Raw genomic sequence first — 13,488 nt, 5'->3', positions numbered from 1 at the left:
CAAGGGTGTAATTAAAGTGTGGAAGCCGAGCACGGAGGCATAGACAACAATGCCTCTCTTTTCCTAGTTTACCAAAAGGCTGGAGGATAAAAAAAAAAAAAAAAAAAAAAGGTAGAGCTTTTAATCTCCTTATGGATGACACAAGCTGATTAATTCCTTAACTCCAGTGCTATTTAATCAGCAGCTAGACCCTTCATTCAAACTTTAACATGAGTCAGTTTTGAACAGTACTATGGTTCAGTTTGAATGACAATCAATTGGCAGGTTGCTGCTTTAGCCAGGACTGAAACATACTAGCTATATGTACCTTGACCAAGGCATTTGATCTCTCTGTGAATCTGGCTTACCACTTTGAATTACACTGAGAATAAATGGAATCATATGAAGAACCCTACAAACTTTCCAGGACTAAATTATTGTAAAGTTTCTGTATTTATTAGTTCCAAGTGGAAGGCACTGGACCTTGGGTAGTTCCCTTGAGTTCTGGTCCCCTGGCTGTAACTGAGGAGTACTTTATGCTCTTGGAGTTCCAAGAGTCCCCTCTTAGGTACCAGACCACCTGGCTATTACTCTCCAGGTGCCATTTGGCCTTTGATCAGCAGTCAGTCAACAAATGCTACATTACAGATCCCATGCTAGAGGCCTCTTTAGCTGTGAAGTCCTAGAAAACCAATTCTCTCACCTTGCTTGGCACTCTTTGTCCTGTATGATTTAACTGAAGCATGTTCATCAACTGCTTGTTAAGGTTGGCTCTGTCCTTAGGGAAAGTACAGCCTCTTTATCCATGGTACAAACCAGCATCTGGTCACATTGTTCTAAGCCACCATCTGGACCCAGTCTCCAAAGCAGCCTTTTGGCATCAATGACAGATGTCATTATTCCCACACAGACCCATCTATATTGTCTCAGGCTTTTTTTTTCCTCTGCCAAAATATGACCCCCCACTCCTCACTGTTTCTGTGCTCCCATTCCATGTTTGGACTGACCTTTCAAAGGGATGTTTTGTGTTCAAGCATTGCTTTCACTCCAAAGCTCCCTCACACAGTAGACGAAACTGAGAGGTGGCGAACTCGGTCAGTGTCAAGTTCACTTTCTTTGTTCATTTAAAAATACGTATTAGGTCCTGTCTATGTGCCAGACAATTTTGCTAGGCATGAATAAACCATGGCTTCTCCTTGGCTCTGCTAAGACATCCTATAGGTCCCAACAAGGGCAGCTGTGCTGGAATGCCAGCACTCAGAGGTTGAGTGGCAGCGGGTTGCTCTCACAGTCAATGACAGTCACAATTTGTGTTCAAGAGAGCCAGGAGGAGCCAGGCAGTGGCAGCACATGCCTTTAATCCCAGGCAGATTTGTGAGTTCAAGGCCAGCCTTGTCTACAGAGTGAGTTCCAAGACAGTCAGAGCTATACAAAAAAACTCTGTCTTGAGAGAGAGAGAGAGAGAGAGAGAGAGAGAGAGAGAGAGAGAGAGAGAGAGAGAGAGGAGGAAGGCCTTGTTCATAGCCTTTCACATTCTGAGACTTTGGGGGAGGGAGATAGAGCCTATAGCATGTAACTAGGTGAGCCCAAGGTTTTAAGGGTCTCCTATGCAGAGTGGGAAGTTTTGTGCTGACATCATGTACTTCTTCACAGACACACCAACAGCCATGATTAGGCCAGAACCTGCTCATCCTCGTGAAGGCCAGAAGCTGTTGTTACATTGTGAGGGGCGTGGCAATCCAGTGTAAGAAGAGCAGTCTTCAGTCTCCGATATCCCTCCACCTTCTCAGATAACCATCCTCACTACACATCTTCTCCCCAGGATCCCTGATACCCACCGAGGCATACCTCCTACTCCCCTAACTGTACAGCCACACTTCTCCTTTATTTCCACTGCAAAACAGCAGAAGTGAGGTTGGAACACTCCCTAGCTCAGTTCCTTTGGGTCCCCTAAGGAACAACATTACAGTAAGACAGGGATCCACATCTGTTCCTTCTCCAAATTTCACCCAAGTCCGATACCGCACGCCATCACCAATGCCCACTCTCTGGCCCATTTAGCATCTTCAATGCACTTTAGCATCCTTGTGCAGCTTCAGATTTCCCTGATCCTAGTTCATTTTTTAATTCCTCTAGCCTTCCGGTCAAGGCCATGCTGACCGTATCTCATCTTTCTATCTCAACAGCCCCCAGCAGTACGTGTGGGTAAAGGAAGGCAGCGAGCCACCCCTCAAGATGACCCAAGAGAGCGCTCTCATCTTTCCCTTTTTGAACAAGAGTGACAGTGGCACCTATGGCTGTACAGCCACAAGCAACATGGGCAGCTATACAGCCTATTTCACCCTCAATGTCAATGGTGAGTGTCCTTGGCTCCACTCATCCCACATCTTCCTTCTCTGGTCATTTCTTGTTCTCCTGATGTCAAACCTCTCACTCTGTATGGTAGTTGGGGGGGATGGAAAATGTCCCACTATTGGAAAGCATGGCACTAGGCCCGAGGAGTGTGTAGCAATGCTCAATCAATAGAAAGATGAGCTCCTACTCTCTTTCTCTATAGGCAGTAGCTCCTCTGGAACCATCTTTAACATCTGATGGGGAGAATATCAACTTCATTTAGAGGCCCCTCTTGAGAGCATGTGTGCTTGCTGCTGAGCTCCTCCTCCTAGGACTAGATATGGTTTGCAAGCTGCTGCCTCCAGTCTTTTTTCTTGGGATCCTGTGTGCATTGTAGTTTGGCCAAGAGGAAAACGAAACAAGCATGCACTATGCTAAGAGATGGTCAGAATCACTTCTCTAATGCTACTCCTCCCAAAGGGACATGGAATTGTTTTTTACTGAAATTTCTCTCAAACACTGGAGCCACCAGACACCTAGAACTAGTTAGGTTAGTGCCAGCATTTGCTAGTTGCAGTAAAACAAACCTATGTGTGGTAACTCACATTTGTAATCTCAGTGTTGGGAAGGCAGAGGCAACCTATCTTACTTGGTGATCTCTCCGATAATGAGGGATTATCCTGTTCAATAAATTGGGTAAATGGCATCCCTGTGGCTTGTACAGTTAGCGCATGGACATGCATGGACATTAGTGCACACATGCACATTTGAATACATGTGCATACCATACAAACACAAAAGAGACATTCAAACCTGAATATCTTCAGGTCCTGAAGAGGATGCAAGGTCTCTATTCATGAATACCCAGTAAGTCAGGGAGTGGGGTGCCTAACACCTAGAATCTCAGGGATGAGAAAGAGGCCCAAAGCCCAAGTGATTAGGACCAGAGTGTGTATATTGATGATTCTGACTCTAGAGGCAACCTCTCAGCTCGTGGAGATTCCTCAACACAGCAACAGGACTAGTGCAAGATTCCAATTGCTATGGCAAGGCTCTGGGATCTAGGCTCAGCCCCTCAGATATCCAGATCCTCTCCAGATTGTTTCTGGTGGCAAACGACAATGAATGAAAGTTTACATACCCTGCAATTGCTATCTTCATTTTTATTAAATTTATCTACTTATCCAATTTACATCCCAATATCAGCCCTTGCTTTCTTCCCAGTACTCCCTCATGCAAGTCCTGTGGACAGCCTTGCCTGGCTTCAGCTGGTATCTTCCTTCTTGATCCTGCCCTGGGCTAAAAAGCTGAGGGAGACTAGCTTGACAGTTCGCTGCCAGTGCTGACGCCTGGTGGTGGAAGGAGTGACTGCAGCCTCTTCAGGCCTGTGGAAGCTGGTTATTGATAATCCCAGAGGTCGTTTGGACAGTGGAAGACTGTGTTTTCCCAAGAACTGTCTATACTTCTATAGCGTCCAGAGTCAATATCCAGGATTGATTTTCACAGCGGACCATGTCTCGTGTATCTTCACTCATCTTCCCCTAAATCGTGTCATCGTACCTGCCTCGCCGTGGAACACCTGGGCCCCGCACCGCCACTCTCCCAAGCAGAACAGCCAAAACACAAATGTTTTCTTTTCAAATAAGGTGAAGAAAGGGAGGGACCTAAAAAGCCGGCCCAGTCAAGCCTGCAGAAACATAAGGGAGGGAAGAGAAAAGGACAGGAACCAACGAGGTAGAAAGAACCAAGCTGGGCCCATGGAAACACGGGAGTTCTCCCTTGGGTTGGTGAGGTATAGCTGCAGCTCATATAGCTCCAGAGACATCACAACTGTTCTGGGTTTGTGCACCTGTCCTCAGATATTTGGGTCTCTGACAAAGGTTGGGGCTTTTATTGACACCTTTGGTCCGCATTGTCCTATGAGATTAGCTCATACTACTATGGATGATGACTTTTATATAGCTAATGAAAGGAACATCAGTAACCATTGGAGAAATCCACTCACACCATGTGCACAAACCTTTAGATGATGTCAGAGTGGAGAGGAAATCCTAGTTCTCCTTCCTTGGAAGGGTCAGATAGGATTTTCCTGGATCACTGATCTTCCTTGCTGAAGTGAAGGAATTACCGAAGAATAAAACAAGATATGTTCAAGAGAGTGTAGGCTGGGAAGCTAAAGCCATCAAGGATGAAATACTTGGCAGGGGGGGGGGGGGGGGGGCAAGATGTCAAATGCTGTATGGTAAGGCAGTTGTGTAGGTCACAGCCCAGGCTGGGAAAAGGATGTTGGGATGGGAATTGAGGTCCTGAGTTTATCCTAGGAAGGGAGATGCTTTCCAAACCCGTATCAGATTACAGCACTGCTCTCTCTAGGGACACTTACAAGTCTTAGGCAGGGAGATACAGTACCATTTTCTTAGCAAGGTGTCGTCCAACTGCTTAATGCTCGGATCCATCAACTTCCACTGTTTCTTCCCCAAATCTCCTAAAGGGAGGAATGCACAATACCAAGACAGGAGGTGAGAAGACATGGGATGGGAAAACACAGGTGTGTGTGTGTGTGTGTGTGTGTGTGTGTGTGTGTGTGTGTGTTGGAAAAGAGGAAAAGAAAAAAATTTGATATTGGTCATAGGGACTGAAGTAATGATTTCTGATTACGCTCAAACTTTGGCGCCTAGAAAGCAAGTTGAATGGTTCAGTGAGAACTGGTTTGTTTATTGCCTGGAGAGCACACTAATTTTCTTTAACAATTACTATGCTACCAGCATGGTGATACCCACTTGGATACTAACTTGGGCATGTCCCTTGTGCTCACACACAGCTCCTGGTCTTTCCTGATGTTGGTGTCATTTTCCTTTTGTGGGATTGTCCCAGGCCAGATTAGCATTTGAGTTAAAGGTCCTCCCCAGCACTGACTGTGTCGCCATCCTCCCTGCAGACCCCAGCCCGGTGCCCTCGTCCTCCAGTACCTACCACGCCATCATTGGAGGGATTGTGGCTTTCATTGTCTTCCTGCTGCTCATTCTGCTCATTTTCCTTGGACACTATTTGATCCGGCACAAAGGTCAGAGATGTCGGGAGGTCTTGGGTGGGTAGGGGAGATCAATTAGGGAGGGACAGACAGTCTAAGGGCTTCAGAAATGGCCCTGTAAACTCATTCAGCTTCTTGGGGATGTCTGAGAATCAAACCACAGCCAACCTCTGCAATGCCAGTGCTGTGATCACTGAGTGACAGCAACCCCACAGTCAAGCCTGATCACTTGGTAACCATCCAAGTACAATCAAACCAACCCACTCAAGCTGTTCCTTGCTGCTCCGCCTTCAGGGCCCCACAAATCAGCCCCTTCCTTTTCTTTTCCCTCTGTTTAGCTCCTTTACCCTTCTTCAGTCTCTACTCTTCATCCTCTCTCCCGTATCTTTCCTTTTCTCTTTCTTTTACTTTTCCTTATACTCTGTTACTACCCCCAGCCTGACTGTGAAGACAGGTCATGCCTAAGTCATATCTCCTGTACACACACACACACACACACACACACAGGTACAGGCACACATACGTGTGCGCACACACACACACACACACACACACACACACACACACACACTTCTTTTATCCCTTGCCTGCATTATAGATGAGATTTTTAGTTAAGAGCAGAATTCATTATTCATGGGGGTGTGGTCAGGTGAGGGATGTTGGCAACAAAATGCAAATGAGAGAAGGTGGGGTGGAAGAACGCTCCAGGCAAGAGAAAGATGAGCCATGGTGTGAGTGGGTGGGTAGGAATGTGGGCAGGGTGGACTTCAGAGGCTGAGGAGCTTCTGAAAAGAGAAGCCTCTGTCTCCATACAGGAACCTACCTGACACACGAAGCGAAGGGCTCCGACGACGCTCCAGATGCGGACACGGCCATCATCAACGCAGAAGGCGGGCAGTCAGGCGGGGATGACAAGAAGGAATATTTCATCTAGGGGCACCCACACACCTCCTGAGCCCCTAGGGGCCCCAAGGGGACTGCTGGGCTGTCACCAACCTGGACTTGTACAGAGCGACCCTAGGGCCGCCCCTCCCGCTTGCTCCCCAGCCCACCCAGCCCCCTGTACAGAATGTCTGCTTTGGGTGCGGTTTTGTACTCGGTTTGGAATGGGGGGGAGGAGGGCGGGTGGGAGGGGTGGGTCGCCCTCAGCCCCTTTTGTGGCTTCTCTGCGTTTGGGTTATTATTATTTTTGTAACAATCCCAAATCAAATCTGTCTCCAAGGCTGGAGAGGCAGGGGCCATGGGGGTAAGGAGAACAAGGAATCTGTAATGTTCAGAGGAGGAAGTTGGAGGGATTAGAAATGGATGAGGAGCAGGGCTGGTTTGTGGGTGGGGCTTAACACAGCCCTCCTTCCATTTTTACAGCAGATGTGGCCCCAAAGGAACCTGGGAATGGAAGCAGGGGCTAGTGGTGGCTCTTCCTCTGCTGGCCCTGCACTACAGACAGGGAGACGGGTGTCACACTGCCACCTCTCTTCCATTACATAAGAAAGAAATGAGGAAAGTGTTCAAAGATGTGATCTGAAGATAGCATGCAGCCACACAGGAACCCAGGGCTTCAACATGTCCCTCCCAGAGAGAGTAGATTTCCAGAGAGGGTGGTGGAAACGGCCCTGTTCACCCATTGTCCCCACGCGGTGAATGAAGCTAGGCCCTTTTAACAGAATCTGCCTTTGGGGGACAGTAGAGTTCAGTTTTCTCTCCCAGCTCCAGCAGCTGTGGAAGAGGCAGCTGTGGACTTGAACAACGTCTGCTGCCCCCACCTCGGAGGGGCCCCTCACTCTTACCCGAGCCCCTGGACTGTTGCACGGCAACCGCTCCTCTTACGGCATTGCTCAGCAACTACTACTCCACCCTGTGTCACCCCGTGCCCTCTCCGGTTCCCTGTGACAGCCCTCGGTCCCTCCTCCCTCAGCAGCCAGGCAGACATGACAACAAAATTACTAAAAGGAGCTTCGCTGCAGTGAGCTGTTTCCTGCCCAAACCGAGGGAATAATGTGAACTCTGTACACGTGTGTGTATGTGTGTGTATACGTGTACGTGTTTGTGTGTGTAAGTGTGTGTAAGTATGCATGGATGTGTGTACATGTGTGTTTGTGTGAACAAGAAGAAAAGGGATTGAGAAGAAGGACCAGGGGTCTCGGGTGGGGGGACAGGGCATGGGACACATGAGGCGTGTCTTTGGGAGTGGACGGTTTGTAGTCAGGGCTTGTACCTCATCTAGAGGGCTGCTCCGTCCGAGTCATTTCCAGACCACTCTCGATGCCTATGTGTGAGAGAGGAGTCCCAGGATGTGGTTTACCGGGCTGTGCATTTTGTCCCTCTCTGAAATACCATTCATTCACCACCTTTCCCTGGACCTCCATCTCTGAGCCATGGGTTAGGGCCACCGTCTCTGCTATGCACCCCTCTCCCTGGCACTGACCCTGGATCCCCATCTTCTGTACCCAGTGACTAGAGGACTGGGTACCCATATCAACTTTGGGTTGACCGTCTTCCTTCTTATGGCCAAGCTGGTTGCTATGGGGAGGAATTGCTCACCCTCTCCATCCTGGCTGGCCCGGTCCCTTAGTCCCAGGATGCTCTTGGGCATCACACTCCCCCTCCTCCGGCATGTCCTCCCTGCTCTGACAACAGGTGTGCAAAATGGGGCAGCTGCAATCCAGCAGGCCTGCCCACTCCTTCAGTTCAGGTAATACCTTCGTGAATCTTCCAGCCCCTGGTTAGGAACCTGGGCACCCCAGGTAACCCCTCGCTTAGCCAGGACTTCTCCTCTTATAGCAGCAAGGGAGCCCTGGGTCCCAGGGCTGGGCTCCTGTCTGGGCTCCTTGTCTCCCAGCACCCGCTTTTGGGAAAACGACTTTTCCTCTTTGAGCTGAACCACTCTGTCCATATTACACAGAAGCCATATTTGTACCAGGCGGGTGGGGGGAGAGGGGGCTGTTGTGCTGTGTGTGTCTGTCTGCGGGTGGGGGTGGGAGTGCGGGAAGGGAGCAGGGAGGGGACCGTGTATCTTTATAATCTTTCTAACTCTCCTGTGCTAATCTCAGAGGGACCACCCTCAATATATCTGGATTATCCACGTGGTCACGCTGCCTCCTTTCTGCTCCTCTCACGGCTGGCTGGGCTGCATGTAAATAAGGGCTGTCCTCATGTCCCGGGCACCTGGCACTCAAAGGGCACTGCATCCTTGCCATGCCGCTCTGTGGAGCATCTGTATGAGGAATCGAGGGACAGGGAGTGTCTGAGTCCTTTGCTTTTGCATTTAAAGCATGCTATCCGACTGCTACCCCATCACCCTCTGTCCGGCAATGTTGGCCACCTCCATGATGGAGGTGAAGACCTGAGCAACACTATCCAGGAAGGAGAGCTTCACCCATTTTGTTTTTGTTTTTATTTTTGTTTTTGTTTTTTGACCAACTCTCCTTTTAGCTCCCTCCTGAAATTTGACGTGGGTACTCATCCATCTGAGAGGGTTAATGGGAACCCACCTATTGAACATGTATCCTGTATTCCTCCTGGCCAGAGAAATAACAATGCTACCTCCCACCAGAAACTTTACCTAAGGCCGAGATGCCAAACCGATGAAGCATTCTCACAATTTGTATGTCTCACAACAGAATATGAATAGAGATTACCCAGTGGGCTATAGTCTCACATTAAAGTATGCTATCCCATGGTCCCACAGAGCCTATTTTGATGTGTCAGACCATGTGTTCTGCTTGGTGTGAGAGATGCATTCATTGAGTCCATAGGTGGTGAGGTAAATGCCCAATTGCTCCCTGAAGGAGCGTCTTTACAGAGCCTTGACAGGCCTCTAGTCTCCGGTCCCTCGTACACTGAAGCGCCCATGCTTCTAGATAGCAATGCCCACACCCAGGCACCACCCAGCACCTAGCACTCAGATGGGGGCACACTGATACCCAACACAGACACACAGATAAATATGTACATTCCTCTACTTGTGCTGCCACGCACAAAAGGCCTCCAACTGAAGGCCTACTCTGTCTGCACAGAGCCAACACCAAATACCACGCCTTCCCCCCCAAATAGGGGATCTTTTGAACTCTTTCCTTGGATCTCATTCAAAGGAATAGAGAACAGAGTCATCAGACGCCCGGTCACTCCACCTTCCCAGCACGGTTCTTATCTCTGCTTCACAAGTCACCCCTGGCCCCTTATCCTTCCCTTGCTGGAAAGATCCTCAGTTTCTTCCTCGCCACCTTCGGGAAAATTCCCCCTTTGTGGACCTGACCGTGATCTTTTCCTGAGGTCATTCTGACCAGGCAAATCCCACTTCAAAACAGGAAGCCCCAGGACAGTGCCCTATGCTAGCTCAAGGTTTAAGAAGCCTGTGGGTGTGAGGTTGAGCTTCCTGAGAGTGACCCCGAACACACACACACACACACCCTGGCTCTGCCTAGAACCTGAGAGAATTCATTAGCCCTGGGCACTTATCTTGGAGCCACAGCTGCTGACAGAGTCCGGGCCCTGTACTTCGCTGCCCTGAGCCTGCAGTGCCATGGGGAACTGTCTGTACCCGGTGAGTGTGGGGACCACGTTCCATAACCCTCGCCTCTGTCCTGCTGCTCCTTCTACTTCCTTCTCAGGATTTTAAACCTTTCTTTTCTCATAGTCCCTCATACCCATGTTTCTTTGTTCTCAGTTTCAAACAAATCCTTTCCCTTTCTTTCCCATTTCCCATTCTCACCCTACTTCTTATCTCTCCATCTTTCAGGCAGTCCCAGCAGGTCTGTCCCCACCTTCCCTCCTTCTGTCTGCTCTCTTAGATCTCTACACAACTTGGACCGGGTTTCTCTGTGGCTCCAACCATTCAGGCTCCTCCTCAGCTTCCCTGTTCTCCATGCTCACTGCACCCATGACCTGCCAGAAGACCCCTGTTCTCCAAACCCAAGTGCCCCTTCTGTCTAGCCCTGCACATACCCCAGCCTCTTTATTGAGGTGCTAGATGTCCTGACTGTCCTTTCTGGGTATACTTTGTAGGTGGAAACCCTCTCACTAGACAAGAATGGAACTCAGTTTACTTTCGACAGCTGGAACTATTCGTTTGAAGATAACTACTCCTATGAATTATCGAATGACTACAGCCTGACACCCGCTGCTCCCTGTTACTCCTGTAACCTGCTTGACAGGTCTTCCCTGCCCTTCTTCATGCTCACCAGTGTCCTGGGCATGCTGGCAAGTGGCGGCATCCTCTTCGCGATCCTCAGACCTTTCTTCCACTGGCAGATTTGCCCCAGCTGGCCCATTCTGGCAGAGTTAGCAGTGGGCAGTGCCCTGTTCAGCATTGCAGTGCCCATCCTGGCACCAGGCTTACACAGTGCCCACAGCACAGCCCTGTGCAACCTGGGCTACTGGGTATGGTATACTTCTGCTTTTGCACAGGCTCTGTTGATAGGATGCTATGCTTGCCTGAACCCCAGACTGAATATTGGTCAACTCCCTGGCTTCACCTTGGGACTCAGTGTGGGACTTTGGGGAGCAGCTGCCCTCTTAGGGCTGCCAGTCGCCCTGGCCAGTGATGCTTACAATGGCTTCTGCGCCTTTCCATCCTCCAGAGACATGGAAGCTTTGAAGTACACGCATTATGCCATCTGTTTTGCCATCTTCACTGTACTGCCACTGACTCTTTTGGCAGCCAAGGGGCTGAAGATCTCACTGAGCAAGGGGCCGGGTCCCTGGGTTAGCGTCTTGTGGATCTGGTTCATTTTCTGGTGGCCTCATGGGATGGTTCTCATGTTTGACGCCTTGGTAAGGTCCAAAACCATTCTTTTGAATACATGCCAATCCCAGAAGATCCTTGATGCGATGCTGAATGTGACAGAAGCCCTGAGTATGCTGCACTGCGTGGCTACCCCACTGCTCCTGGCCCTGTTCTGCCATCAGACCACCAGTAGATCCTTGCCCTCACTCTCCCTCCCTGCAAGACAGGCTTCTCAAATGGATGCCCTTGCAGGCAAGTCCTAGTTTTTTTTTTCCCTACATGTCAACTTAAATTAAAGTCTATACTGCTTTTATGAAGTGGGTGCTTTCTTGTTTTGTCTGGAGTTAAAGAGAAGGAGAAAAACCACTGAGGGAAAGGAGGGCAGTGCGTGCCTTCCTTTCCTGTCCCTAGAGCTGTCCGGGAAGAAAGAGAATGGTGGATAAACATCCCCAGGGAGTCCAGATGTTCTCTGGAGGTGAGTGATGATTGTCTTCTAGAGAAGAGAGACAGTGGGATGAGAGAAGATGAACTCTCTAAACTAGAAGGCAAGACTTGATGAGCATTGCAGAAAACAAGCGGAACGGGTAGAGAAACCAAAGCAGGGAAAGGAGCAGTGAGCGACAGGCAGCAAAGCCCAAAGAAATCGCCTTGCCCACTCCCTGTCTGACCCTTCTGGGTGCTCCTTGCCATTTTGGCCTTGTCTGGCTTTGTTTGCTAGTCAGAATGGTGGTAGAAAATGAACGAGGCATGCCCTATGACACTGGAGATTAGTTGCCCTACTAGGGCTGCCAGTCACCTTGGCGAGTGGTGTTTACTATGGGCCAGTCTAGGGCACATATATCAAAATAATACAAAATGCTGCTTCCCAGGGGCTGTCTTTTTCAAGTTAATTCTTCATCATGACCTGGACAATCTTCCATTTCCCCCCTTTTCCCTCCCTCCCTCTTTTCTCGCCCTCCCTTCTCCATTTCTCCCCTCCATATCTCTGCATACACGTATGCTCTTTTGAAGGTTTTTTTCATCACCATGACCTTGATTCCTTTGTAAGCTTCTCTCTCTCTCTCTCTCTCTCTCTCTCTCTCTCTCTCTCTGTGTGTGTGTGTGTGTGTCTCCCTTCTCTCTCTCTGCCTCTCTCTCTCTTTGTGTGTGTATGTGTGTGTGTGTAAATGCATATGTACTTGAGTGAATGTGAGTTTGTACATGTTCTTGTTGTGTTATTCTTTATCATGATCCATATCCCCACCTGTGTGTGTGTGTGTGTGTGTGTGTGCACACGCGCGCGTGCACGTACTCGCGCCTCTGTACATCTGTCTCTCAGTCTGTTAGGACCCATTTCCATGTTATAAGAGATGCACGCACACAGTGAAGCGTGTCTAAGCTTACATCTCAGTCAGTTCCTGCAGTACACGTAACCGTGCATTTGCACAGAGCTCTTGCAGAGGCCCCTTCCTAACTTAATTCTATGCTGCACCTATTCAGGGTGTTAGGATAGAAATCCTTATCCAGTAAGTTCATTCACAATGGTGTTCATGTCCAGTCTTTCAGTGCGTGATGTATAGAAGGAAGAGACCACAATGTAAACCAATGGTGAAGCATCTGAAAGGTATCCTGATCCAATTTATCTTTGGATTGGAATTGCCCAAGTTTCCTTTGCAAAACCCAGCTCTCAAAAGAAGCCTTTATTTCATGCCAATCTCTTTTCTTCTTCTCGTATACTCCCTAGCATCCTAGGAAATCTGTCCCCTACACATACATGCCTGGTTCCCTGTCTGCTTGTTGTGACTTCGGAGGGTTTTCTTCATGTCCTACTCAGTAAAGCTTGGGTGGCCATTAGGAGAACAGCAAGCAAGACCTTCTTTATATGGGGGGGGGGCACTCTCGCTACCAACAAATTACCCCTCTTCCTGGAAAGACCACAAAAGGAGCTTGTCCTGAAAACCACCTCAAAGCCACCCAGGAAAACTTGAGCAGGTATTTCATGTTGGTCTGAAGCCACTAAATGATCTTTCTACACTTTCAAAGATGCTTTCTACTGTCTTCCCTGATGTGCCTATGCATGACTTTCTGGGTTTAAGGACTGAGAGGAAAGTACCAGAAAGGGGTAGGGATGACTTAAAGCATCCTAGGCTGGAGGGTGCAAAAGGATCAGGGAATTTTCCTGGGTGGGTGCCTTGACAAAGCCTCTAAATCTCCCTCCTCTGGTCTCTTAGCAACCACCAGGTTTAGTTCCTGATTGGTGCAGCATAAATTGAAAGGCGGGATTGTGGGGCCGATTGAGACACACATTCTGAAACATAAGGGAAGAGAAAGAAAATGAGGAAAAAGGAAATAATTTACAAGCCTAAATAAGGTTCAGGTCTCCAATCACAGAGATGATGAACATGTCCTGGTGTTTTCTTTTCTTTTTTTTTTTTTTTTT

General features: G+C 48.9%; 2 protein-coding genes across 3 annotated transcripts in view; both read left to right on the top strand.

Annotated features, from left to right (window-relative positions):
- Cadm3 (cell adhesion molecule 3) overlaps positions 1 to 8,430 on the top strand; it is a 32,512-nt gene extending 24,082 nt beyond the window's left edge. For both annotated transcript variants that reach the window (XM_021198295.2, XM_021198294.2), the window contains 4 exons: positions 1,633 to 1,723; positions 2,166 to 2,335; positions 5,252 to 5,377; positions 6,160 to 8,430. In XM_021198295.2, the coding sequence (XP_021053954.1) occupies positions 1,633 to 1,723; positions 2,166 to 2,335; positions 5,252 to 5,377; positions 6,160 to 6,278 (506 nt within the window). In that variant the 3' untranslated portion in view covers positions 6,279 to 8,430. The remainder of the gene's footprint in view (positions 1 to 1,632; positions 1,724 to 2,165; positions 2,336 to 5,251; positions 5,378 to 6,159) is intronic.
- A 90-nt stretch (positions 8,431 to 8,520) lies between these two features.
- On the top strand, positions 8,521 to 11,382 carry Ackr1 (atypical chemokine receptor 1 (Duffy blood group)). The gene is made up of 2 exons (XM_021198835.2): positions 8,521 to 9,887; positions 10,349 to 11,382. The coding sequence occupies exons 1-2, from the start codon at positions 9,867 to 9,869 to the stop codon at positions 11,330 to 11,332; spliced, it is 1,005 nt and encodes a 334-aa protein (XP_021054494.1). The 5' UTR covers positions 8,521 to 9,866; the 3' UTR covers positions 11,333 to 11,382.
- Positions 11,383 to 13,488: the final 2,106 nt, after the last annotated feature.

Source organism: Mus pahari, chromosome 5 (assembly GCF_900095145.1).
Source record: "Mus pahari chromosome 5, PAHARI_EIJ_v1.1, whole genome shotgun sequence".
Taxonomy (NCBI): Eukaryota; Metazoa; Chordata; class Mammalia; order Rodentia; family Muridae; genus Mus; species Mus pahari.
This window is presented reverse-complemented; position numbering and strand designations above follow the sequence as displayed.